General features: G+C 44.6%; 1 protein-coding gene and 1 pseudogene across 1 annotated transcript; both read left to right on the top strand.

The window, feature by feature from the left end:
- Window positions 1–343: 343 nt before the first annotated feature.
- Window positions 344–1,131, top strand: LOC111139683 (annotated as a pseudogene).
- A 10,600-nt stretch (window positions 1,132–11,731) lies between these two features.
- On the top strand, window positions 11,732–17,733 carry LOC111139672 (LY6/PLAUR domain containing 8). The gene is made up of 5 exons (XM_022492012.1): window positions 11,732–11,786; window positions 12,162–12,281; window positions 13,136–13,304; window positions 14,595–14,731; window positions 17,435–17,733. The coding sequence occupies exons 1-5, from the start codon at window positions 11,732–11,734 to the stop codon at window positions 17,731–17,733; spliced, it is 780 nt and encodes a 259-aa protein (XP_022347720.1).
- The last annotated feature ends 7,842 nt before the right edge of the window (window positions 17,734–25,575 follow it).

Below are 25,575 nucleotides of genomic sequence, written 5' to 3'. Positions count from 1 at the left end.
GGTGGCTCGGGGAGGGCAGCTGGGAGGAGAGGGGAATATGGGGGTGGATCCGCAGAACCAGCAGTGGCTGGGGAGCAGTGGCGAGTCGGGGGCAAGGCCAGGGCTTTCCAGGCTTTGGTGAAGTTGCCCCAGGACCCATCTTCTGGCAGTCACCAGAGTTTGCCGTGATTGTTGCTTCCGCTGCCACTCCCCCGGCTGCCATCTCCTTCTCCTGGGCTGCTGCCTCCTCTTTTTCCTCCTCCTACTGGGCTGGGCCCGCCGTGTCTTGTCCCATTGCAGGGTGGCTCCTGCCACAGCTGCCTCCTTATTCATCCTTGGCACCACAGGCAGCACAGGCATCAAGATGTCCAATGCTGTGGTCTGCTGGGAAGCCAGTCATGCCGGAGCTGGTACACAGCCTCAGGACTGCAGCTGAATGCACTGCTAGAAGTTGGCTCTCACAAGTACAGTCTACAGAAAGACCTGCAACCCATCAAGATATACGTACTGTGGGTCTTGTGCTGCTCATGCTTACAAACAGGTGGATCCATCTATTATCCCGAGAACCCTCAACCTTCTCTTCATGTGCCCCTCTCTCCATGTGCACTTTCCAGGGTGGATTTATGTAGGACAACTCTGTGTGACCTTGTATTGACCGAAAGATTGACGGAGAACTATGGAAGACAGGAATGTTTGAACGCGTGTCTCTGTAGACAGATGGAGATGAACACAGCACTGAAATGCATTTGCCTTATACAGCTAAAGCCATGGAAAGCCATAAGGATGAGTTAACCATTAATCCTGTACTGGTTGGAACTCTGAGTGAGTCAAAAGAACAGGAATTCTGAAAACTCTTTAGTAAATAGCTAGCAGATCCTAGTAATCTCCATGGTTTCTTCTGATTTCTGCCATTGGGGTTATGAGTATTATAGAACAACTAGGCCCTGTATTTTTTAGTGATTACTTGACGAAATGCCAAAATACTCTACGTGGAATACATCTCATTGGGGTGCTATTAATGTTATCACAGAGCTCCAGAAGAATGGAATGAATATGAGCTTTTCCTTTTTGAATTATGCCCAGTCAAGCCAGTGTAGAAACTGGCAAGACAGCTCAGTGAGTTATGCAGTGGGAGCACTCATGGTCCACTGAAGCTCTGAATCCTCAGGGATGCCACCTGCACATACTCATTCTCTGTCCGGGGTCCCCGCCTAACGCTTACCAAGATACTGGTCCTGGCTTAGGGGGATTCTGAAACCTCAAACTAATAGAACTTTCTTCTCTTCTTTTCTAGTAGGTGTAGTCCTTCCCTTAATTTCAACTCATTAAAAAATGCTTTGTAGTTTAGAGCAGTGGAAGGAAGACTGGCATCAAAATATTTTGATCAAAGAAGATGGCAATGTGAAAGCCCAGTTGTGGCAGACAGTTTTTTGAAAGTAACTGGTAAAGCAGTTGCTATATCCTAAATCTGCACTCTTTGCAGACTTGTGCACATATATTCCACTTTCAGAATAGTTTTGCAAGTTGCACACAAACAAAAAGGGTGGAAGCTTTTTAATAAAGAAATTGCATTTATAAATGATCTGTATTAGAATACAATAAATCTCCAGTTATAGTCGATTATACCCATGTCGTACAACAGATACCTTCTATTTTAGTCCCTAATAAAGGGCTACATAACTAAAAAAAAAAAAGAGATGTGGTATATAAATACAGTAGACTATTACTCAGCCATCAAAGAGAATAAAATCTTGCCATTTGAGGGGTCCTGAATGGCTCAGTGGGTTAAGCCTCTGCCTTCGGCTCAGGTCATGGTCTCAGGGTCCTGGGATCGAGCCCCGCATCGGGCTCTCTGCTCAGCAGGGAGCCTGCTTCCCCGCCCCCCCCTCTGCCTGCCTCTCTGCCTCCTTGTGATCTCTGACTGACAAATAAATAAATAAAAATCTTAAAAAAAATCTTGCCATTTGTAACAACAGGGATGGAGCTAGAGTGTATTATGCTAAGTGAAATAGGTCTGTCAGAGAAAGAAGAATCATATGATGTCACTCATATATGGAATTTAAGAAACAAAACAGATGAACATGAGGGAAAGCAAAAAAAATAGAGAGGGAAACAAACTGTAAGAAACTTAATGATAGAGAACAAACTGAGGGAGGTAGGCTTTGGATAGCATAAATGGTGATGGGTATTAAGGAGACCACTGGTTGTGATGAGCTCTGGGTGTTATATGTAAGTGATGAATCAGTAAATTCTATTCCGGAAACGAATATTACCCTCTATGTTAACAAACTGGTATTTAAATAGAAACTTGAGGTGCCTGGTGATTCAGTCAGTTAAGCATCTGCCTTTAGCTCAGGTCATGATCTCAGGGTCTTGGAAATGAGCCCCATATATTATCTTGGGCTCCCTTCTTAGCAGGGAGTCTGCTTCTCCTCCCTCTCCTCTACGTCTCTCCCCCTACTTTGTGCACTCTCTCTCTCTCTCAAATAAGTAAATAAATAAAGTCTTTTAAAAAAATAGAACCTCTAGAAGAAGAAGAAGAAGAAAGAAGAAGATGAACATCATTTCATGAAGTATTTCTGGTGTACACCGTGTGCACTCTGCTGTTGTGTTTTGGCTGCTGTTTCCCTCAGGTCAGTCCTCTGCAGAGTTTCTCCTCACCTGCAATGGGGAGTGCTTGGACCTTGGCCAGTGTGTGGCAAGTTTTAACTAGCTATGCTTCGGTATGCTCATTAAAACAGACACAATCCTATTTCCACTAGAGCTGAAGCTTTGCAGCACTGTATGCATCTGGGAGGGGGGCACCACCTCTCAAGGGACAAAAAAGCCCAGATGCCAATGTCTCAGGCATCCTCAGATTGCTGCATCTGCTCTTGGGTCTTTGTTCTTCACAGCAGCACCACTGCACCCATTGGGCTCCACACTGGCCATGGTGCAGACTTCTGAAAAATCAGTCTTTCATCTCTGGTGGTTGTAGAAATATCATGGTAATTAGTCTCTCTCATTTTCTAGTGAATGGGTTTGGAAAAGTGTTTTTCTTGTGTTATTCCCTGTGCACCGCTTGCTCTACTGCTCTCTTACTCTCTCTCTCTCCCTCCCTCTTCTCTGGGACCAAGACTGCCTCCCCTCCCTCAGCACCCATGATTCTTTTCTCCCTCAAATCATGTCTCCACACCTCCTCCTTCCATGATATGGCCTCTTTGCTCCCTCTAGTTTGTAGTTTTGTTTCTCAGTCCTCAGATTGATTTCTTGGGTGTTCAAAGTGTTTTGATATTTTTCTAGCTGTGTTTGAGGGACAAGGCAAGCATAGGGTCCCCCCACCAGCCTGCCATATTAGCTCCTACCCTCTGCCTAATCTTAATGACCATATTTGGACTCAGAAAAGAGACTTGAACTTGGGGACTAAAGCTCCAGAGCAGTTAGCTCTGTTGGAATAATACATCTGATACTAGACTGAATTCTGTCTTATAATGCCTTTCCTGGGGTAGAAAAGGGGGAAGGACATGGGTCAAAGTCACACAGCTCATGAAAACCAGAAATAGAAACCAAGTCTATATTCTGTATACTCCTGTTGTCACCAACATCAATATAGACGCTCCCCTGTTTCACCCTTTAATAACTAATTTAATATGTCTGAAATGACATTATATTCCTAAATGAAAATTCCATTTGAATGAGTCACAAAGACATGGGAAGCCTGTCCTTATTCCCATGAGCCAATAGACACAGCTTTGGAAGCAACCTGCCGGAAATAGTCTCATGAGTTGTCTGTTTTCAGCTGCCTTCTCTTGTTTGATTCTTCCTTTAGGTATGACAATCTTTCTTAACTCTTCTCCATTCTATCTGCTGTCTTCAAAGCAAACCAAATAAAAGAATGAGGTCTATGCCCTAGGGGTTCGCAAGCATATATCTGGAACTTCCACAGGGTTTCCAATTTTATTTTGAAAAATATAGTAAAAGAAAATATAAATAAAACAAAACCAGCACTACTGTTTGTCATCACCATCAAAGTGACTGGAAGCTATTTGTTACACCTTACTGAAGTAAGCCAGTCTTGCCTGCTGGTGGAGGCATATTCTGTCACAGGTTGGTGGGATGCAGCAGGCAGCTACATCCAGAAAGAGCCCGAGTTTTTTTCTGGGTCTCACAGAGGAAGCAGGATGGAAGGAGGGTCCTGAATGATCCTTTTTTCCTCCTGCATCCCCATTTCCCTAATTTCCATTGTTCTGTCTCTTTTTATGAAGCCTCCACTCTTGTGTCTACTCTACCATCTTCCCATTCCCCAGGGAAACTCAACTCCACTGCATCCCAAAGGACACAGAGCCTCATCATTTGTTTCTTTCTGGGGTCTCCCCAGTACCATCACTTTGGGCTCTGGCCACCTGCTAATGGAGGTTGACTTCTGTCCAGGGTTTCTGGTTCTGATGGATAGAAGGATGAGCAGGGAGATAGGTAAACAGATCCAGTTCAGACTCAGTAGTGGGAGGTTACTTCACTCACTACTCAGAAGGTAAAAGTCAGTGTTAATATTCTTCCCAAGACAATGTAATTCATTTATATTAAGAAAGTGTGTCTTCCTGTCAATATGACTTTGACTCTGCTCCACTGCACATGGCCATAATAACCTTGGCTTGATGTGTAAGGGATACTGGTTAGTCTGGCTCGCTTACCACACTCATTGGAAATGATGTAATCAGTGGAAAATTAATTATTTCTTATTCTGTTTTGTAGACAAGAGGAAGGAAGTCATCAACTACTTTCATCTAGGTATATATTACTTATTTTACCATCTTACAGGTAAGGAAATTGTGACTCGTGGAGAAAAGTTAGCATGTAACTAGTAAATTGCAAAACTAAAACACCTCTCTTCTGCCAATAATCCCAGTGCTCTTTGCACCTCCTCTATGCCATTGTGAGAAGAACCAACATAAAATGTTGAAATGAGCTGAGGAGGGTGTGAATACTGGTCTTTTGATTCTTCCATAAACTGGTGTTCTTTTGCTCAGTCCCTTAAGCAAACTATATTCTTCTTCACCAATGAGCCTTTTTTGCTCATGATTTTTGCCCTCTCCAGGGAACCATCTGATCTCCTTTCCTTTGTCTGGTCCCTTCCCACCTCTCAGAGAGGTCTCGCTCCCTCAACCTTATTCTTTCCTACCTCAGCCACCATTTTGTTTCCATCACAACTCTTCGATTTGCAATTATCTTTATTTGTCTGTTTACTTGTATTTTTAAAAAGTTTCCTTGTTTGGTTGTAGTTGTTATCAGCTTAAAAATCTTAGGGAAGGCAAGGAACTCCTCTATCTCATTAACTTTGCAACCCCACTACCCAGTGCTTAACATAAAGTCAGTAACACATATTTGTGGAATAAATGAGGACATTTAGGTCTTTATTGTCAGAGAAAGGATGGGGGGAAAGGAGCAGTCATTTTCATTGAGTGCTTTTTGTGTGTCTGCCACTGTATGAGTCAACATCTGTGTGAAATAGCATTGCTTTTCTTTTGTTTTGTTGGAGATGGTGAGAATCTCATTAACGAGGTTATAGAGCCAATAACTGGTGTAGCCAGGTGTCAAGCCAGGCCTGTCTGTTAGTTTTTGTTTTTCCTCAGCAGTCCAGTGGATGTCCACAAAGTAAATCATACAAACAAACTGGTTTTATAATATTGGCTACAATAATTCTTCAAATATGCCTTGTATTTAGAGCATGGCGTTTTAGGGAAATGATCATATTGAAAACTGCCTGATGTGATTATTGATTTAGTGCTAGACATGTTGCCTACCTCAAAGGAAGCCCAGGGAAACTGTCAGTGACTGAATTAATTGACCATAATGGCCTAATTTCCTTAGGCTAAATTTATAATAGTATATGCATTGTACAAAGAGTATCTCAATCTTTATGATTTCAGGTGAGGAAGTCAAGACTCAGAGAACAAGTAACTAATTGTTTAAGCTTAATCCCTCAGTAGGTAGCAGAGGTGCACTCTGAGGTCAAGCTTCATCTTAGCCCCGGCCCTATATGACTTTGGTATTCCCCTAGGTGTGGTGTCACTGGTGTAGGCTCAGAGTGGCAGCAGTGGGAGCCATCATTTTTGGAGCCCTTACAACATGATAGGTACATACTAAATGTCTGCCTGAGTGATCTCTTCTAACCATCAGAACGACTCTTAAGAAGTAGGTGGCATTGTATTTTTCCATTTGGCAGATGGGGAACCCAAGACTCAGAGGGTCATTATCTGGCACAGGGCAAGGACTGTTGGCAGGATTGTCTTTCAGAGCACTGCCATACTCACTGAGTGCTGTGTGCAGGTCAGGAATACGGGAAACAGTTTTTTAGTTTGCTTTCACTTTCCAAGTTGGAGGGAGAAGCCAGTCAATGAAAGCTCCCTGAAGTAAATACAGACAGAGAGCAGGTGAAACATGGGGGAAGATCTCAACTGGAATACTTAGCTGAGTTTTTAGCTTGGACCCCTATTGGGGTTTCTGCTCTCGCTGCCCAACTGTGCTCACCTCCGTGTACTTATTCCAAAATGGAGTGGACCCCTCTGAGAACTCACCTCCAAGCTTTGCTGATGGTTTAGGGAAACTCAGGAGAAGCCCATTTCCCACATGGGTTTCAGATTCACACCTCAGAAAGACTGTCCACTGTCTGGGTGAGTTTCAGCTTCTTCCTACTGAATGGTCATGGGGACAGCCAGCCTTGTTGTCTTATAAGGGGATAATACCGGCACAGTGCCTGAAACGTGCCAAGTATCCTTAATTTAAGAGAAAAATTTAGACAGTGTGTTGAGACTTGCCTCTCTTGGGTCCCTGGACTTCTTTGCTAGTCAGGAGGGTTTACTTTGGGGGCACTATTTTTTTTTATAATGCCTTATGAGTGATCCCAGCCTTCTGGCTCTGAGAGTCCCATGCTTACTACAGAAAGGAACAAAGAGAAGGAAAGCAGGTCAACATTCCCAACCCTGTGAGGAGAGACTGGCCCCACATGAGTTGTGTTGCAGTAGAAAGAATGTTGGCCCAGGTGTCTTAAGGCCTGGAAGAGAGGCCTCTCTGGGGCTCAGCCTCCTCATCTGTCAAGGGGGTTTATGATACCCATCTGTACATTTATCTAGACCTCGGGATGGGCAAATCTGGGACCGCTGTGAGTGGCTGCGCACAGCCCAGTTCAGGATCTACAACCACATCACACAAGATCAACCCCTGCTTCTCATGCCATTGTTGTTACATGACATCAGAGAAAACACAGTGGGATGGGGTGAGGGTTCCAGGAGGAAATGCATAACCAGCAACCATTTCTTCAGGGTCTGATGGTTCCATTTTACAGACGGGGAGCTCAGGCCCAGTGGGCCAGGTTAATAAATCACTTATTTATGAGGGGCAAAAACTAGATTCAGCAAGTCTTTGGCCCTTTTGCCCAGGTATCTGGTGCCTTCTGCAAAGGATTACTGTCGCTTAGCCTGATTCTCCTCTCGATTCTCAGTGTATTACCAGAGTGGCCCTTGGGGCTATTATTGTGTTTTTCAAGTCCTTCATCTTTGGCTGGGGAAAGCCCAGTGCACAGGACCTTTTTCTCACCCACATCCTGCTGGATGTGGTGGCTCCTGCTACCACCTCTCCCACTGGGCTCTCCCAGGTGGCTGGAGTGAAGAGTAATAAAATTCAGTTAGAGAGGGAATTGCCTTTGTTTAGGTAAAGGCTGTTGTCACCAGCCTGAGGGCAGAAAGGGAGAAGTGGAGAAAATGAGAGATGGCCAGAAGCTCTGCTTATAAAAAATGACCTAAATTTTGCTTTCTTCATGACACCAATGCTGCAGACCCAACTATTTAAAACTGAATCCTGTTTCCCCCAGCACGGTTGATCCCTCACCTTTGCTTTTCACTGTCTTTTTGCTAGAATAATCACCAAATTCTAATGTACCCTGTCATTTGCTTATTTATCACTATTTATATTGTCTGTCTCCTACTCTAGACTACAGTCCAGGAGAGCAGTCTCTTTTTGCTCAGATACTTCCCAAATGCCTAGAGCAGACCCAATGCATGGTGCAAAAAAACCCAAACAAACAAACAAAAACCAAAAAATAACCCATCGCTACCACCATCACAAAAACAAACAAACAAACAAAAAACCCAAACCCCCCCCCCCCCCGAAAAACCAGCAAATGTTTGTTGGATGGATGAATGGGTCTGGAAAAGGGAGGGAGAGCTGAGCCACCAAATACAGAGGGGCAGCAAACGGATAAGGGGTATTTTCAAGAGCAGGGAACTCCAAGTCTAACTGCAGGCAAGGGGTGATGGTGTGATGTGCCCCCAACCCCTGTACCCTTGGTCCTCCCTCACCAATCTTGTGTGTGTGTGTGTGTGAGTGTGCGCACGCACGCGCATGTATGTGGTTTATGATGTGTGTGATTTGAGTGTGCATGCACGCTAGTGTGTGCATCAGTGTGTAGGAATGTGTGTGTCTGAGGTGGCAAGGACTGCAGAAAGATGAGAAGCGCCGAGAAATCCAGTCCACACTCAGTGCTCAAGAACATGCATGGTTTGGTGTGAAGGTGCTGGGAGGGGCTGACCTAGGCTCTCACCAGCAGTGGCTTCCCAGACAGCTAGGCTGTCTGAAGTGCCTAGAGTGTTGGCGGTGACAGCAGCGATGTTTGTGGGCCCCTGACTTTGGTGTATAGACTAGGCTTCATGGCCCCCTTACCCTGCAAGACTGTATTGTGGGTTTACCCTCATCTTTGTTGGATTTAGAGAGGTTAAAACAGTGGCCCCAGAGGGCCTGACCCCCTTTCCTGAGCTGCATGGTCCCCATGTGGCCTGATTCTGACTTCTGACTCTGCCTGAGCTGTGTGACCTTGGGCAAGTCTCCTACGTTTCTCTTGTGTGCCTTGGTTTCTTCATTTGTAAATGGCCCAATGAAGATGACTGCCTTATCAGGCTGGAGTAAAGTGACGCTTGTGATTTATTAGCAGATATCGGAATGCATTCAGTGGACCAACAGGAGACAATGTCAGGGACACACCTTCCTCTCTTGCATGTTACGCCGAAGTCAGGCCTTAACCAAAGTCGCACCCAGTTTCTGGAGGTCTGAGAGGGTTGACCAACAGCACAGCTGCCAAAGACTTAAGCTGCCTGTGGCCCTATGGCTTGGCAGAGGCCAGTCTGGCCCAGTAGCCTCTCCCTGCAGGCAGCCGTACTTCCTGATTGTTCAGTCACCTGCTATATAAGGCCCTTCACACACCTGCTGTAATCCTGTGCCAGGATCCACCTTCTGCAGGGCAGTCTCCAGGCCAGACTCTGAAGGTGAGGGGCTGAAGCCAATGTGTGGTGGGGGGTGGGCATCTTGGGAGAAGCTGAAACCAAGAGAGGGGCATTGAGGGATGGCTGGGGTCCAAGACACTCTCATGGCTCTTGCTCCTTTTGCAGTGCTCAGGAGAAGGAAGTCTCAACAGGAGAGGTGTGTGGGCTGGGGTTTGCTCTCCTTTGTGCTGTGTCCTCCTCTTCACAGCTGCGTGGAACTTGCCTGTGTATAAAATGAGAGCAGATGTGGAAAGACTCTTTCAGAAAATATCCAATGTAGATGAGTGGGAAGGACTTTGCAAAGGGGTTTTTCAGATGCTACTTGTTCTCCATTTCTGTTTGAGGTCTCCTGCCCCAACTGCCACCTCGCTGATTTCTCTCCTCAGAAGTGGTGAGCAGGGCCCAGGATTTTGCCACTTCTAGGCTCTGACTCTCTGCTGTGTGTTTCTGGGCTGGATCCCGACGTCTGTGGACCTCCTTTTTTCCTCCTGAAAATGAGGCTAATAATCAGGCTTATACCATAAGGAGAAGTAATTTATGCATCTGACATGGCTGCTGTGACCTCTTTACCCTCATCTCTTTCCATCCCCTTTCCTTCTCCATACTCACAGGCTTGAGAGGCCCTTCCCAGGAAGTTCGACCTCTGAGCCTCTCTCCCCACAGGGGTTCCAGGCATGGAGGGGTGAGCAGGCAGGGGGGCATGCAGAATGCAACACATGGAATATCTACCAAAAGTTCCAAACCAGACATTCTTAATTTTTCTCCTTGGATTTCTGTATGATGTGGCCCTTAGATGGGCCCCTCTGCCACCCTTGACTGAACTTGTTTCTCTTCCTTTCCGCCAATCCCTAATAAGTCAACAAAGGGGTCATAGTTGCTGTGGTATATGTGGTGTGTGTGTGGTATGTTTGTGGTGTGGTGAGCTGAGAGGTGGGAGGCTGGGTGCAGCTTCTAGGTAAAGGTCCAGTCTCCCTTGGTAAGTAGAGCTGTCATGGTGTCACTCAGCTTTGGAGCTGGAAAGATGCAGAATGAAGTCCCAGTTTTGGCTTACGAGGCTGGGAGACTTGGGGCAGCTTTTCTTCTCTCTCCATGGGCAGGTGTCTCCCCTGCCAAGTGGGGCTATAAGCCACGCTGTGCACTGGGACTTTCTGCAGTAATAGGAATGTTCCAGAGTTGTGTTGGCAAATAGGTAGTCGCTAGCCAGGTGACTGAGAAACAGAATTTTTTTTTTATTTTTTCATTCCTTCAATGAGTCTAAATTTTTTTTTTATTTTTAAGATTTTTAAAAAAAATTTATTTGACAGAGATCATAAGCAGGCAGAGAGGCAGGCAGAGAGAGAGAGGAGGAAGCAGGCTCTCCGCGGAGCAGAGAGCACGATGTGGGGCTCCATCCCAGGACCCTGGGATCATAATCTGAGCCGAAGGCAGAGGTTTTAACCCACTGAGCCACCCAGGCGCCCCTCAATGAGTCTAAATTTAAGTAGCACATGCACTTTGTGGCTGCCATTTATAGGCTAAATGAGCTAACAGTCAGGAAGGACTCAGCGCAGAGTTAGAGCTTCCCCTCCGCGCTGCTCTTATACACGGGCAAGTTGAAATTCTGGGAGCTCTCATTCAGGATCCTAATGAATACAGGTAACTTAGCTTTCTGATGACTGGTGACATACCAGTCGGAGGTGTGCTGGGGCTTCTGGTTCCTTCCTGCAGGTCACATGTGGGGCTCTGGGAGTCCCATCTGTTGGAGGCAGTATGTGTGGTGATTAGGGCCTGGGCCAACCCTGGCTCTAACACTTTCCAGGAACGTGATTTTGACTTTGACTGGTTTATGTGGTCTCTCCGGGACTTGATTTCTCCTCTGGAAGGAGGGTGATGCTAACAGTAGTCCCTGCTTGCTGCAGTGGAGGCATTTCATGAAGTAATGAACATGAACTGTTCAGAGTCAAGTAAGTGCTCAGTAGGTGTCTGCCTGTTGGGGTGGTGATGACAGCGACAGAGGCCCTAAGTGAATTAGGTGACTGTGAACAGATATTAGCTAGAGAACTCCATTATGCTCTGGGAGAGGAGAGCCCAGCTTTCTTCTTGGACCCCATCCCCCGTGGGGCTGGCAATCATCTGCCTGCCTATGCTGTATCTGAAGTGGCTGTGGGCAATGCCCAGCTGTGTTTTGTGTCTCTGTGTAGATGCTTCTGTAGGCATCCAGGACTGGGGACAACCCAGACCCTGGTGCAGGTATAATGGCAGCATGGAAACTGTGTCACAGCTCTGTGCTCCCAGCTGAGAGTGCCAATTCCTTCCGTCACAAGGATGGGCTGTGTGTGTGATGTGTGGAAGTCTGATTGCAACCTTAGGGGCTGTTGTGTCCCAGCAGCCTTGCAGGCACCCTGACTGCCTTCTTTGTGTCTCTTCAGGCATAAGGTTCTGCACCACAGTCCTCATCCTCGAGAGACACCGGGTCCTGCACCATGAAGGGCATTCTTGTTGCTGCCATCATCACAGGATTCATGGTGGCAGCTGTAGGTAAGGGAACCCACTGACACCCTTTGGGAATGAAGACCCCTTTTTGTACCTCATCAGAGTCTTCTCCCTTGGTGTTCTGGGGTCCTGTCCCATGGCCTCTATGTCAGGGTGTGGTCAGTGGAGAACATGAGACCCCTCTGAGCACACTGCCCTCAGAGAAGCTGCTCTGTGCTATGGGTCTTCCTATTGGGAAATGGTGGGGAGAAATGAATATGGGTGGCTCCATCACACAGCCTCAAGTTTGGGGGATCCCAGAGGGAAGGGATGCTGTCCTGACTCTTCTTTTGCCCTGAGCTGGATGTGGCGCTTTGTCCAGGGTACAGTCTATAAGTGTCCCCCTGAGTGTTGGCGATGCTGTCCATCTTGTCTCCCCAGAATCCCTACATTGTGTGCAGTGTAATTCATTGACAAACCCTTGTAACAACAGCATCATCACTGAGTGTCCCCCAGATGACAATGCCAGCTGTACCAATTTCATGACCAACTCTTCTTTAGGTGAGCCTGGGATGCCATAACCCCTGTTTCTGGGATTTGCATGGGGGCAGGAGCTAGAGAGGGTGGTCAGGGAGGAAAGGAAGGCTGAAGAAGGGCCAGGCTATGCAAAGATGCCTTCCAGAAGAAGCAGCACACAGGAGTGAGATGAGAATGGAGGGCCAAGCAGACAAGCCCTGTGGAATTGCTGCCCTTGACTGAAACCTCATTCTAGACCTATACTGGTGGGTGTGAGAAGCAGGGGCAGCTCTTAGTCAAGTTGTAAAGCAGGCGATTTGCTCTGGGTACTTGCATTCTTCCATTTTTCTGCACCCTCCTTCCTCCCCTCAGTGCTCCTTCCTGCTCCAGACCCAACAGGCTTTTACCCAGTGTGATTTGCTGACATGATTGTTACTTCTCTCCCAGAGCACTTAGATTTCTTATTAAATTTTATTGTGGATAAATTTTATTATTTATTTACTGGCTACCATTCAATAGCTCTGGTCTAGAAGCTTGACTGTATGCAAGTTTAACATCATATTGCTTGTAGGACCATCATGTCTGCTTGGCTGTTTATAGAGATACTAAGACTGATCAGGGGGCCTTGGAATGTTGGCCTGAACCACCATTTCCAAGCTCCCCATCAGTCCTTGACCTGAAGTTTAGCCTGTACCTCTGCTCATCTCCTGCTAAAGGAAGGAACTACCTCATGGGGAAGGATTTTTCTGTTTGCCAGGAAACTCTCTCCAGTGTCTCTGAAATCACATTGAACTGAGGGTATGTTTTCTGCTGTTGTTTGAAGCAGTCGCTATTCAGGGTCTCTGCCCTTTCTGAAGCCACCTACCCAGGACTGACGGTCTGTGTTTCTCTTTGTGTAGGAGCAGCCAATATATACCAGGACAAAGCCTGCTCTGCAGAGAACTGCAGGGAAGGCAGAGACATGGTTGAAGCCTTCACTGTCCAAGTGTCTGATAATGTACACTTCCACTTTGTAAGCCAGTGCTGCCAAGGAAAGGAGTGCAACAAGACCAGTGACGCTCCGGGTGGGTGTTGGCAATGTACCACCCTTCTTCTAGCCTCCCAGCTCTCTCCCTTCCTTTGCCACCTCTGGTCTTCACCTTCTGGTGGACTTCTCAAGTCCAAGCACTTCATTGTATACCTGGGTAACATCAACAGCTGACTTAAAACAATTGCTTGGAAAACAAACGGGAAAATCATTACTGCTGTCATGCTTTCCTCTTTTCTCAGTATAGACAGAAATCAAAGCACTCCAAGTTGTATGGAATTAGATGCTTATTAGTATTTCTCAAACTTTGTGGCCCCAGGCCCTATTTTAAGATGCTAAATCTTCAAAATTATTGAGGACTCCAGAGAAATTTGATTTATGTGAATCGTACTGTCAATATTTGCAGTATTAGAAATTTCAAAAATTCATAGAATTTCCAAAAAAATTTAAAAATCTTTATTTAGTTCACCAAGAAATAATAAACCCATTACATGTTAACATTCATAACATTTTTATATAGAAATAACTATCTTCCAAAACAAAAAAATTAGTAAGAAGAGTGGCATTTGTTACATATTTTCTCAAAGCTCTTTAATTTCTGGCTTAATAGAAGACAACTGGGTTCTCAGATTTGCTTGTGCATTTGGTCTGTTGCAATCTTTTATGCCATGTAGCCTCCAAAAAACTCAGTACATTCATGAAAGAAAGAGTAAAAGAGGCAAAGAACATCTTAGTATTATCATGAAAATAACTTTGACCTTGTGGACGCCCCAGAAATTTTCTTGGGGATACCCAGGAGATCCTGGACCACAGTTTGAGAACCACTGGGCTATACCAAAGCTCTCTTTTTGGAGATGAAAACATGAGCCAAAAAGGCAAAGTTAATATGTCATAGTTCTAGAGTACAGTTCATTGATAGCAGAACTGGGTCTCAGTATAATTTTGTATTAAGTAATAAATAATGGCATATGTTCATTTATTCAGAGAAAGATTTAGTAATAACTACACACCTATTGGCTAATGTGCAGAATAGCTGGCTAATGTTGACATTTGTTGGTTTTAGATCAAAATCTTACCTTTCCCTTCTCAGCCCAACACATCCCTTGACCACAGTTCTTAAAGACTGAATCGTTTGTAAGGGGAGGTCTGAGAGATTGTGTGCTGTAACTGTTTTGATGGGATATGAGGTTAGGATGACTGTTGTCTTCGTGCAATTGTCCCATTCTCAAGATCTCTCTGGCCAGGATCTTTGCTTGCTTGTCCCCTTTGGTACAAGGCAGTACCATGTTCTATGTTCAACTCTTCTAAATTAATGGTTCTTATCCTACCAGCTCCTCCATGGAAGATATGTCCAGCAACATAGAGTGTCCTGCATGTTATGGATCTAATGAAAGTTCCTGTAATGAGCAATTCAGGAAATGTTATAAAGAAGAACGATGTGTCAATCTAGTTGCAGAATTTAAGAATGGTACGTCCTGGGGTTTCAATTCCCTGTTACGGAACTTGAGTTGGAAACATATTACACCTTGGGTAAAAGTTCAGGGTTAACAAAAGAAGGCTGGTGGAGTTTAGTAGGAGAAAAGGATCAAGTCAGAATGCCTTTGAGATAGCGAGGCTGTCAATGTAGCCTCAGGCTGGTTGCTCTCTCTACCTCCTTAATCCAGAACCATTCTTCCTGGGCTAGGCGACTCTTGAACCCTGTTCTCCTGTGGCTTATAAACAAGTCAGGCTCATTTAAGTGCATCATGTCATTCCTGGCATTTACTTCTTTACTAGGTTGCATTGTTCTCTGTGTGCATGTGGGTTGGGCTTTTATTTCCTTTTATCCCTACATTTATTTTCTCTAATGGTTACTGAGAGGTGCTGGCTTATGACAACTTGGGTCACCTCACTGAAAAAGAGTCAGAATGGGCTTTAATAGCCAACCAGTTGTTCTTTTCTACAGAAATAATTTGATAATAACCATTATGGAATACAAATTAACCAGTATAAAATACAGATGTTATGATATAACATCTGCCTGAATACTTAAAGAATAATATAGTTATTAGTTGGGGTAAGTTAATTACTGTTAAACAGCAACCTCTAAATCATCTGGCTCTATGTAACAGATGTTTATTTCTTGCTCATATGGCAGTTTCTTGCAGGGTCCCCGGGCCTGTGTTCTTTCCATCTGGAGGCTCTGGCTCCCACCCACCCATGACTGGGCAACTCCCTACTGTATTCTGTGCCTCTCACCAGCAGGTGATGAAAGACAGGGAGTGGAGGAAGGCAGGAAGGTTTTCATAGGCAAAGCCTGGAAGCACGTACATCACTCTCTCTCACATTCCGTTGGCTGGGACCAAAACGTCACTGGAGGGTGGAAATGCAGTCTAATGGTGTTTAGTGGTGGTCCAGCAGGAAAGGAAGAGACATGAAGCTAAAATGCACAGCTAGCCAGTCTCTGTCACAATATGGCTCAGAATAGTAACAGCTTAAGGGCACTAACACCCAGGTACAATTTGATTTCAACTTTTATTAATGGCAATTGTAGTACTGGAAATCCATGCTGAACTGTAATTGCAGGTTTCTCAGTGAGGCCAAACATCTCAAGTATCCTGAACCTCCTTTTACTTTTTTTTTAAGGTTTATATTTTTAGAACAGTTTTAAATTCACAGCAAAACTGAGAGGAAGGTAGAGAGGTTTCCCAGATACCCCTGTCCCAACACATACATACCTCCCCCACTGTCAACATTCTCCACCAAAATGGTACCTCCATGAATCCATGAACCTATGCTGATGCATCATTACAGGGTCCACGGTTTACACTAGGGTTACTGTTTATGTTGCATATTCTATGGGTTTTGACACTTGTGAGTATAATCTGGCATTATAGTATCACACCGAGTAACTTCACTGTCCTAAAAATCCTCTGTGCTCTATTAATCTCTAACCCTTGGTAACCTCTGATCTTTGTAATCTCCCCATAATTTTGCTGTTATCAGAATATCATATATTTGTAATCATACAGTATGTACCTTTTCACATTGACTTATTGCACTTAATAATATGTATTTAAAGATTTAATATTTTTTTTAAATCCGTAGGATGTCTACACAGCTCTGATGTTTAATTCTTAAACTATGTGTAAGGATAACAATAACATCAGAAAGACTCTCTTTCTGCTCACTTTGTTTCCAGGTGTCTTTTGATGCCAAGGATGGAATTTTTAAAAAATCTGTAACATTTGACTTAATCTGAAAGCCAGACAGATCAAAGTCATCATACACATAGGGCTTTTTTCTTCGTTTATTTTTGCCCAAGGTCACTTTCCCCCCAATACTATAGATATGTGCCAAACTGCACATTTTTCTAGCTAGCTTGCTGTAATTCAATCTCCAGCACTGCTATTTGCTACAAAAAAGGACTTAATTGTTTTCTTCAAATGGATTTGGAGATTTCTCTTTCCTTTTCAGAGCAAGTTTGTAGCCCTTCTGATAAGTAGCTAGTCCTGTCCTCCAGTTCCTTCCTTCCTTGTGAACTGCATGTCCTCCAGCCCTGTTGAAGTTGTAGCCAACAGAGCAATACTGACATATAGTAGGAGCTCAATAAAGGTAGTGCAGTCACATTTTTGTTTGCACATTCCCTTGGCTTTTTCCTAGGACTTGCACCTTAAAAAAGAGTTAAACACAATATAATTCAGATTTAGAATTAAGATCACCTCCAGCTATTTTTTCCTTCTCAGAGAAAGCTCAGGTCCAGAGAAGAGTGGGGATGGAGAGTAGAGCCTGGAGGAGGGGAGCCTGGGAGGAGTCTTTCCTGGATTGAGAGCACAGGGCCCTAGGGTGTCTGAGCCCATCCCTGTATTTTATCACCTGCCAGCTCCTCAGGAAAACATTGAAGACATGAGTGCCATGTCTGGCCTTCATCTGTGCTATTTCTGGCCTTCATCTGTGAGGTCGGGCTTCCATCAATGTTCTGGAGCCTCAGTTTCTTTCAGGTTTAGGTGTGGGAGGGTGTCTGGGCTCTGACCTTCATGGTTCCTCTGCCATTACCATTTGGTGTTCTTGATCCTGGGCTCCTTCCTCCAAGCTCCTGTTTTAGGACCAGACCTAAAACAGGTTGCTGAGAGACCTGCAGAGGAAGGGTGAGAGGGCCGTGAAGTCCTTATTGTCTCCATTGCATTCACAGAGACTAAGAAGCTCGTGCTGAGGGGCTGTTCCAACATCAGCAACTCCACCTGTCAGTTCCTGTCTGCTGAGAACCGGACAGTTGGAGGAGTCATCTTCCGAAAGTTCGAGTGTGTAGACAGTGCTAACTCCTCCTTAACTGCTATTCCCAACCCAACCCTGACCACCCCTCTTGCCAGCAGCTCCAATGCCTCCTCAGCACCCACCTCCAATGAGCCCACCACCCCGGACACTGGCTCCAAAGTCTCCTTCACCCCTGTGGCCCTTGCCAGCCTCCTCCTGCTGGGGCTGCTGATCTGAGGTCCATCCTGCCCTCAGCTGCTTCACCTTTCCCCTATTTAACTGCTCAGTAAATAGCAGCCACAGCCCTCCAGGCAAAGCCCTGTAACAGCTGCATTTTTCTGCATTATTAAAGCACTGTTCACTGGCTGTCCTCATAGGTTCCTTTGCATCAATTCCTAGTTCCTTGCATTGAAATCTGTGCACCTTAGTGTGTGGGCTCCTAGAACATCCCTAATCCCCGTCCAGCTTGAGTTTGAGAAACACAGCTTTCACTTTGTTGGCACTTTCTGCCTGCAGCCCTGACTTCTGGGGACGTATCTGCCACCATCCCCACCCACACACTGAGGGCATGCCCAGCCATGCCTGTAATGTCTTGTGTTGTCCCTAGCACAGATATCTGTCCCTTCAGTGATTGTCCAGGCTCTGGTCCCAGGCCCATAGTGACATAGTCCACAGGACCCAAAGAGGGGTGCAGAGGGGTTGCAGAAGCCTGGCAGACTCCCCTGCCTAACCTCCCAGGCAGAGACATAATGTTGTTGGTGCTCAGGCTGACCAGATATCTCATAGCCTTGTACAGAATGGAACATAGCTACAGAGCCCCAGTCCCTTTTCTCAGAGAACTTATAATCAAAGGCAGAGTTTTTGACTCCATGTCCGATACCCAGGGAGCAAGAAAGCTGTTCAATACAATATGCACAGAAGTCCAGGTTTGGCAAATAAGCTGGATCTTGAGCTGGACTTGGGAGAATGGCGTTTTCTGTAATAAAACAATTTTAAAGGTGTAAACCAGTGTATGTCTTTGTTGGTTAGACCTACTAACAATACATCAAGAGCAAAGCCACCAGAAAGGCAAACTGGTGGTAGCGCATCATCACATTCATTCTTTTTTTAAATCAATTAATTAACATGCAGTGTATTATTAGTTTCAGAGATAGAATTTAGTGATTAATCGGTTGCATATAACACCCAGTGCTCATTACATCACGTTCCCTCCTTAACGTCCATCACCCAGTACCCCATTCCCCCACCACCTTCCCTCCAGCAACCTCAGTTTGTTTCCTATAGTTAAGAATCTCTTATGGTTTGTCTCTGCCTCTGATTTTGTCTCATTTTATTCTTATTTATGTATTTATTTTAGCTTTTTATTTCAAGATAATTTTAGACTTACCAAAAAGTTGCAAAAATATCACAGAGAATTCTAGAAACCCCCTTGTTAGGTCCGTAATCAAAGGAGCGAGACTGATACAAAGTGAAAGTCAAGCAGAGCTTTATTTCGCGCCAAGCATTGAGAATCAAACTGACCAGTTGGGGCCATCTCTTACAAAGAGGCGACCCCTCCCAGCCTCACAGCCTAATTTTTATAGAGCAAAGGCCATGTAGTTGAGCCTGGCCACACAGAGGTGGCCAATGAGATTGCAACACACAGAGAAAACTGCACAGTCATGCTAGGTCACACACGGGTGGCCAATTGAATTTCAATTTACCCTAGTAGATATTTGAACTAGCCTATCACCTTGGTCAGAATTGGTGCCCAAAAGGCGGGACCCACATTCCTTGGTAGCTAGGGAGACAGTATGCACACCCCACTGATTGGGTGTCTCCACCTGGCCTGACCTGTCTTGTATTTGGGCTTTGTTACCTGGGACTGGTTTCCTGGACTTGTTTTTAAGTAAGTTCCCTGGGGGGGAGGGGGTCAGTTTAAGTTTTACTGCATAAACAACAAAATCACTGTTTAACTGGATGGAATCGCTCTGGCTAAATAGGCCCTTACACCCCTCATCCACCTTCCTTTCAAGTTTGCATGTTACATAATATGCTACAGTTACTGAAACCAAGAAATTAGCATTAACACAGTATTATTAACTAATAGATCTTCACCAACTTTCACTAATGTCCTTTTTCTGGTCTAGGATCCAACTTTTTGCATTTAATTGCTATATTTCCTCAAGCTTCTACAATCTGTGACAGTTCTGGAGTTTTTCCTTTACTGGTCAGTTATTTCCCAGAATGTCCTTCAATTTGAGTTTACCTGAAGTTTTGTCATCACAAGATTGACGTTATGCATGTTCAACAAGAATCCTAAGAAATGGTGTGTCTTCAAACCAAGGGTTGCTGGAAGGGAGAGGGGTGGGAGGACAGGGTGGCTGGGTGATGGACATTGGGGAGGGTATATGTTATGGTGAGTGCTGTGAATTGTGTAAGACTGATGAATCACAGAGCTGTACCCCTGGGGCAAATAATACATTATATGTTAATAATAATAAAAAAAGAAATAGCATGTCTTTTTCAGTGGGTCGTACCAGGAAGTATATGATGTTGATGTGTTATATCGCTGCTGTTATTTAATCTTGCTTGCTTGTTGAAGTGGCATATTCCAGGTTTCTCCAGTATAAAATTATTTTTTCCCCTTTGTCGTTAATAATAGGCTATGTTTTGCTGCTATAACAAATAAGTCTTAGTCAAAAAAATTTTTAATATAAGCAAAAGGATTTAATTCAATGATAGTTCATTTCTTAGTTACTTAAACCTCTACAGATGTTCCTGACTGGGCAACTGTCCTGGGAAGCTATCCTCTGAGAGTGAAAAAGAAACCAGGCTCCTTTTATCCCATGGTTCCCCCATGCCATGGAACTCTTGGGCTCTCAGTGAAGTGTTCTGTGGCTGACAGGTGGAGAGACAGAGGGAGCCTAGAGGTCTACACAGCATGCTCTGGGACAAGCCCTGGCAGAAGCATCCATCACTTATGCTCATATCATTGGCTAGAACTGAATTACATGACCTGGGAGGAAGTAGTTCATCCACAGGCACTTCCAACACTTTGCCTCAGAGACAATATGACTCAATGGTCAAGGGCATGTCCTCTAGAGCCAAGGAATATGGCTTCAAATTTCAGCCCTGGAAAATTGGGCAACAGATATCACCTTTCTGTGCCTCAGCTTCCTACCTGCACTGAACGGATAGTTAACGCCTGTCACATGTGTTTGTGAGAGTGGCCAACATAGTTCTTCTTGGTAATGAGCAAAAACTAACAATTAGTAAATTACTCCAGTTTGAAACTGGCTCCTGCACATGCTTTAGGGAGGGGAGAACCATCAGAAATGGTGACGTGGAAGGAATATACCTGGCCCGTATCCCTCAAACCATGCTGATCTCACTGCTTCCATGTCCAAGGATTCCCTCTCTCATTTCACCCTCCCTACACACTTCATTGCTGCTGTTACCCTATAGACCAGAAGTGGCCCTATAGACCATAGCATAGAAGGGCCCCAGAAGTGGCCCTATAGACCATAGCAAGGGTCATTTGCAACCCCTACATGGCTGTCTACTCCAGGCAGGCAAGACCACCACCATAGCTTTCTGTTCCTAGAAACCCCTGGATTCCCCCATGCTCAGCATTGATGTGAAGAAGCAGTGGTAATTTTGGTGAACTGCAGAATCACTCAGGAATGGAAACCAGGATGCTGAGAATTGGGATGGAGGCTGGAGAAGAGCCACATCCCAGGAGGTCTCTGCATGTTGCAAGGACTCTGGCTTTAGACAGAGAGGTGAGCAGAGCCATAGCATGAGCATATGAGTAGGAGTGGGGTTAAGTTTCCATTCTGGGAGCCTCTCCTAGACTGCCAGATATAGGTGGAAAGACAGAAGAATGATAGGACAAGGAGGAAATTTAAACAGAGAAGTAGTGGGGACCTGCCCAGGCAGATGCTCTGTTATCCTGCTATAATCAAAGTAATTCTAACCCTAGAAATGCACTTCAATTTGCACTAATGGCTCCTGACTCCTCCCCCATGGTAGGGAAGAGGGCTAAGCACCACTTGTGCTCAATGTCTATGTTACTTTCCCTAGTTGTCCATGCTTAATTCCAGACTCTTGTCCTCTGGGCCAGGTCTTGGGCTCTCCACTGAGATAAAGCCCTTCCCTGCCAATTCTTCCATAGTCCTGGTCTAGGCTCTACGATAAGCCCCTATGTCTGAGAAGTTCCACAGAATTCTACACTCACAGCTAGACTAATCACAAATCACTGCCTTGTCTTTCCAAAGCACTTTACAGTTTGTAAAGCATTTTTTGCCCAGGTTATTTTATTTTATTTAGAATCAGCTTTTTATTCAGGTATGACTTACATATAACAAAATACATGCATGCAGACTTAATTTTGTTAAACATGTGCACTCCTCCAGTAAAGATACAAGTGTTCCTCCCACCCCCTGAGCTCCTCTAGGATCCCTTGTAGTTTGTTCTACCAGCACCAGACATCTACCTGCATCTCCATTGTCCCCTCCAGTAATTGTTAGGAAACTCTTCCGCTCACATTCCATTGAGCTCAGCAGTTAGTAACCACCTGGATGCAAGGCAATGACCCTGGGTTGGGGGTGTGAACTATTCCTAGCAACTCTGCACCAGGGAAGGGAGAAGTCACAGGGCTATTTCCACCAGATTCCAATACCTTCCATCTACTCAGTGCTTTGACTATGAAGACAGAAGGAGGGTGTGGGTTCCCTTCTTTGTGGGCTGGATGTAGCACCTCTTGGCTGAATTATGATCTGAACTAACTCTCCAAATACTTGATCCAAAATATGAACCGAACTAAAGCAAAAACCACTAATCACTGTAAATCTCATCAATGTTCATTTTTAAATGTGAGAGGGATGCTGGTCTTGAGATGTTCTGCAAGGGTCTTAAGCAACCGAGTGTAATTGTAGATCTGAACATCAGAGTGAAGAAGGTTAAGGAAAGGGAAGTCTCTGGCAGGATGAGTAGTGGGCTCAAGGTGTGGTTGCTCTAAGGCTGGAGGGACCAGCTACTTCATCCAAGTGATTCCAGACATTTTTGTGTTCCCAAAAGTGCTGTCACTAGCAAAGTTAACAAGAGGTATAAGGCTTCCAGTACAGTGTCTCAGGAAAAGGGAAGAAGAACAACCAGTTAGAATTTTGGTGCCAGGGACACACAGTGGATCATTCCCAGAAGTGTTTTGTTTTTGTTTTTGTAAAGATTGATCAATTTGGGGCACCTGGGTGGCTCAGTTGTTAAGTGTCTGCCTTTGGCTTGGGTTATGATCCCAGGCTCCTGGGATCGAATCCCTCTTTAGGCTCCTTGCCCAGCAGGAAGCCGGCTTCTTCCTCTCCCTCTGCCCCTCCTTGTGTTCTCTCTCTCACTGTGTCTCTCTCTGTCAAATAAATAAACAAAATCTTCTAAAAAAAGAAAGATTAATTGATTTTAGTGAGAAAGAGCATGTGGCAAGTGGGGGAAGAGGTGGAGGAAGAGGGAGAGAGAAAAACTCAAGCAGACTCCTCACTAAGGCTGAAACCTGATGCAGGGCTCAATCTCATGACCCTGAGATCATGATCTGAGCCAAAATCAAGAGTTGAATGCTTAACCGACTGAGCTACCGAGGTGCCCCAGAAGTGGGTTTTAAAGCAGGATGAAGTGGAGGGGCTTCCATTGCCCCTTGAATATCAAGCTTTAAGCAGGAGGTAGGTTCTGAACCCTTATTGGGTATGCTACCCGGAGGGAGGTCTCCTGAGAAGGCTAAACGAGAAGACGGTTGAGAAAATTGGGAAGGATCTGTGAGAGAGGAAGAGAAGGAGACTAAATCAGAGGGGTTGAGAGCCCCTACGACACATCAATAATCCACGTGCTTCAGGCTCATGTGTAGGTCCAGACCCAGGACAACTTTATGTGAGTTGGAGTTAATCCAATAACAGAACTAACAATTATGGTAACAGTGGTGATGATAATAAAAGTCAATACTCCCTTTGAACAGCTGGCCCTGTGCCACACTTTATTCTCAAGGAGGCAGGTGATACCTGGTTGTCCAGGTGAGCAAAACTTGCAGAGGCCAGGTACCTTGGCACACATTAACCTCTGCAGGCTTCAAGGCAGATGTGGGGTGGGGGAATACAGAACTTGGGAGTACTTGGGGTCTCAAGTAAGCACAGTAGCCTCGGCAGGAAGCTGGAGATGGCCAAGCTTTTTCCTCAACTGAAGGAGGGGCTTAAGATCCCAATGCTCCTGCATTAGGGCACTCAGTTTTCATGTCAGCTGGGAATGGACTCTCACTTTCTTCCTACATCAGCTCATCTCACTTTTCTATTGGACTCTACTGCCTCACTTATGTTCCCTAAGCTCAGCTCATCTACTTCCATTTTCCTTTCCCCTGTGAACTGTACACAGCATAGAAACTAAAGTTTTTCTCTTTTCACTTCTTACATTGAATAGTTTCTATTGTTTCTCTGTAAATTAGTCACTTTTTACCTGGATGAACCAAGTTTTTATTTTTTTCTTGTTTATGTATTTAATTTCTTCCTGAGGGTCAGAGACATTCTTGGCTAAAAGATTCTTTGTTCCCCAGCCTTACTCTCATGATTTTTGAGACCCAAGCACCCTAGGGAGCTTGGAAAATGTCCCAGTTGAGCTGCAGAAGATTTGCATTTGGCTTGAGGGCCCACCATCCAGGGCTTCCTTCTAGAAGGAGCCTGTCTACACTTTGGTGAGGAACAGTCCCCTCCAGTAAAGAACCTCTTGTGGGAATTAGACTTCTCTTGGACTTTACTGTTGTCCTGGTCACTCTCTCTAATCATCTTGGAATTGCAGACATCAAGTTAATAACAGCCAGCACAGTGTAGCTTACCATAGATAGATTTCCTCAACTTTACTTTTCTCTTCACAGAGAAATTTCTCGACAGTTCATTTATGGTGTCTCCTCATTCTGCTCTAGGGCTGCTCAAGACTCCAGGGTGTGGCTTTTCAACCTCTTCACACTGTAAGGGTGTTTAGGTTATTCCAATATTTTGCAATCAGAAAAAATTGCCTCAGGAGCACCTGGGTGGCTCAGTTGGTTAAGCAACTGCCTTTAGCTCAGGTCATGATCCTGGAGTCCTGGGATGGAGACCTGCATCAGGCTCTGCTCAGCAGAGAGTCTGCTTTTCCCTCTGTTCCCCCCCACCCCTCGTGCTCTCTCTCTCTCATTCTCTCTCTCTCAAATAAATAAATAAAATCTTAAAAAAAGAAAAAAAAATTAAAAATGCCTCAATGAATACCCCAGTGCATATGTATGTCCAATTGTTAGAGCTATGACTTCAGGGTAGATCCTGAGATGTGAGTCAAAGAAACATTAAATACATATGTAGTTTAGTTAAGTTTGTCACATTCCCCTCTTGAAGGGCTGTGCTATATCTACATTCCACCAGCAGTTTATGTTCCCCCACAGTCTGACCAAAGAATGTGTCATTTTAAATTGTAATGTTTTGCTAATCTGATAGGTGGGAAATGGTATCATAGTGATATTTTCATTTGCATTTCTCTAATTATGGAGTATGAATATTTTTTCACATGTTTAAAGGCTATAAGGATTTTGTATAGATCTTACATATTTTGTCATTTAATGCCTTTCCCCTAATATTCTGTTGAATTTCAGTTCTTTGCCCTTCAATTTTTAAATTTTGATTTAATAGGTGCAGAAACAAACACTATAATCATATCAGTAGTGTGTCTTTTAAATTTACAAAAATATAGCTCATATTTTACTTCATTCAATACTCATCAGATGGTTGTGACTTAAGTTAATAAAATTATATCCAATGGAAAAAAGTAATCTCTTCAACATATGGTATTGGGAAAACTGGACAGCAACATGCAGAAGAATGAAACTGGACCACTTTCTTATACCATACACAAAATAAATCCAAAATGGATGAAAGACATAAATGTTGAGACAGGAAATGATCAAAATCCTAGAGGAGGACACAGGCAGGAACCTCTTTGACCTGGACCACAGCAACTTCTTACTAGACAGGTCTCTGGAGGCAAGGGAAACAAGAGCGAAAATTACTGGGACTTCAGGTAAAAAGCAGTGAACAAAAC

The sequence above is a fragment of the Enhydra lutris genome, unplaced genomic scaffold (assembly GCF_002288905.1).
Source record: "Enhydra lutris kenyoni isolate GAN:26980312 unplaced genomic scaffold, ASM228890v2 scaffoldscaffold112, whole genome shotgun sequence".
In the NCBI taxonomy this organism is placed as follows: domain Eukaryota; kingdom Metazoa; phylum Chordata; class Mammalia; order Carnivora; family Mustelidae; genus Enhydra; species Enhydra lutris.
Note: the sequence above shows the minus strand (reverse complement) of the source record. Positions and strands in the feature narration are given on the sequence as shown.

Excerpts from the sequence above, each read along its gene's own strand:
- LOC111139672 (XM_022492012.1), top strand. The coding sequence starts at position 11,732 with ATGAAGGGCATTCTTGTTGCTGCCATCATCACAGGATTCATGGTGGCA. Across the intron at positions 12,282-13,135 it reads CATGACCAACTCTTCTTTAG|GAGCAGCCAATATATACCAG; the intron begins GTGAGCCTGGGA and ends CTCTTTGTGTAG. Across the intron at positions 14,732-17,434 it reads AGTTGCAGAATTTAAGAATG|AGACTAAGAAGCTCGTGCTG; the intron begins GTACGTCCTGGG and ends TTGCATTCACAG.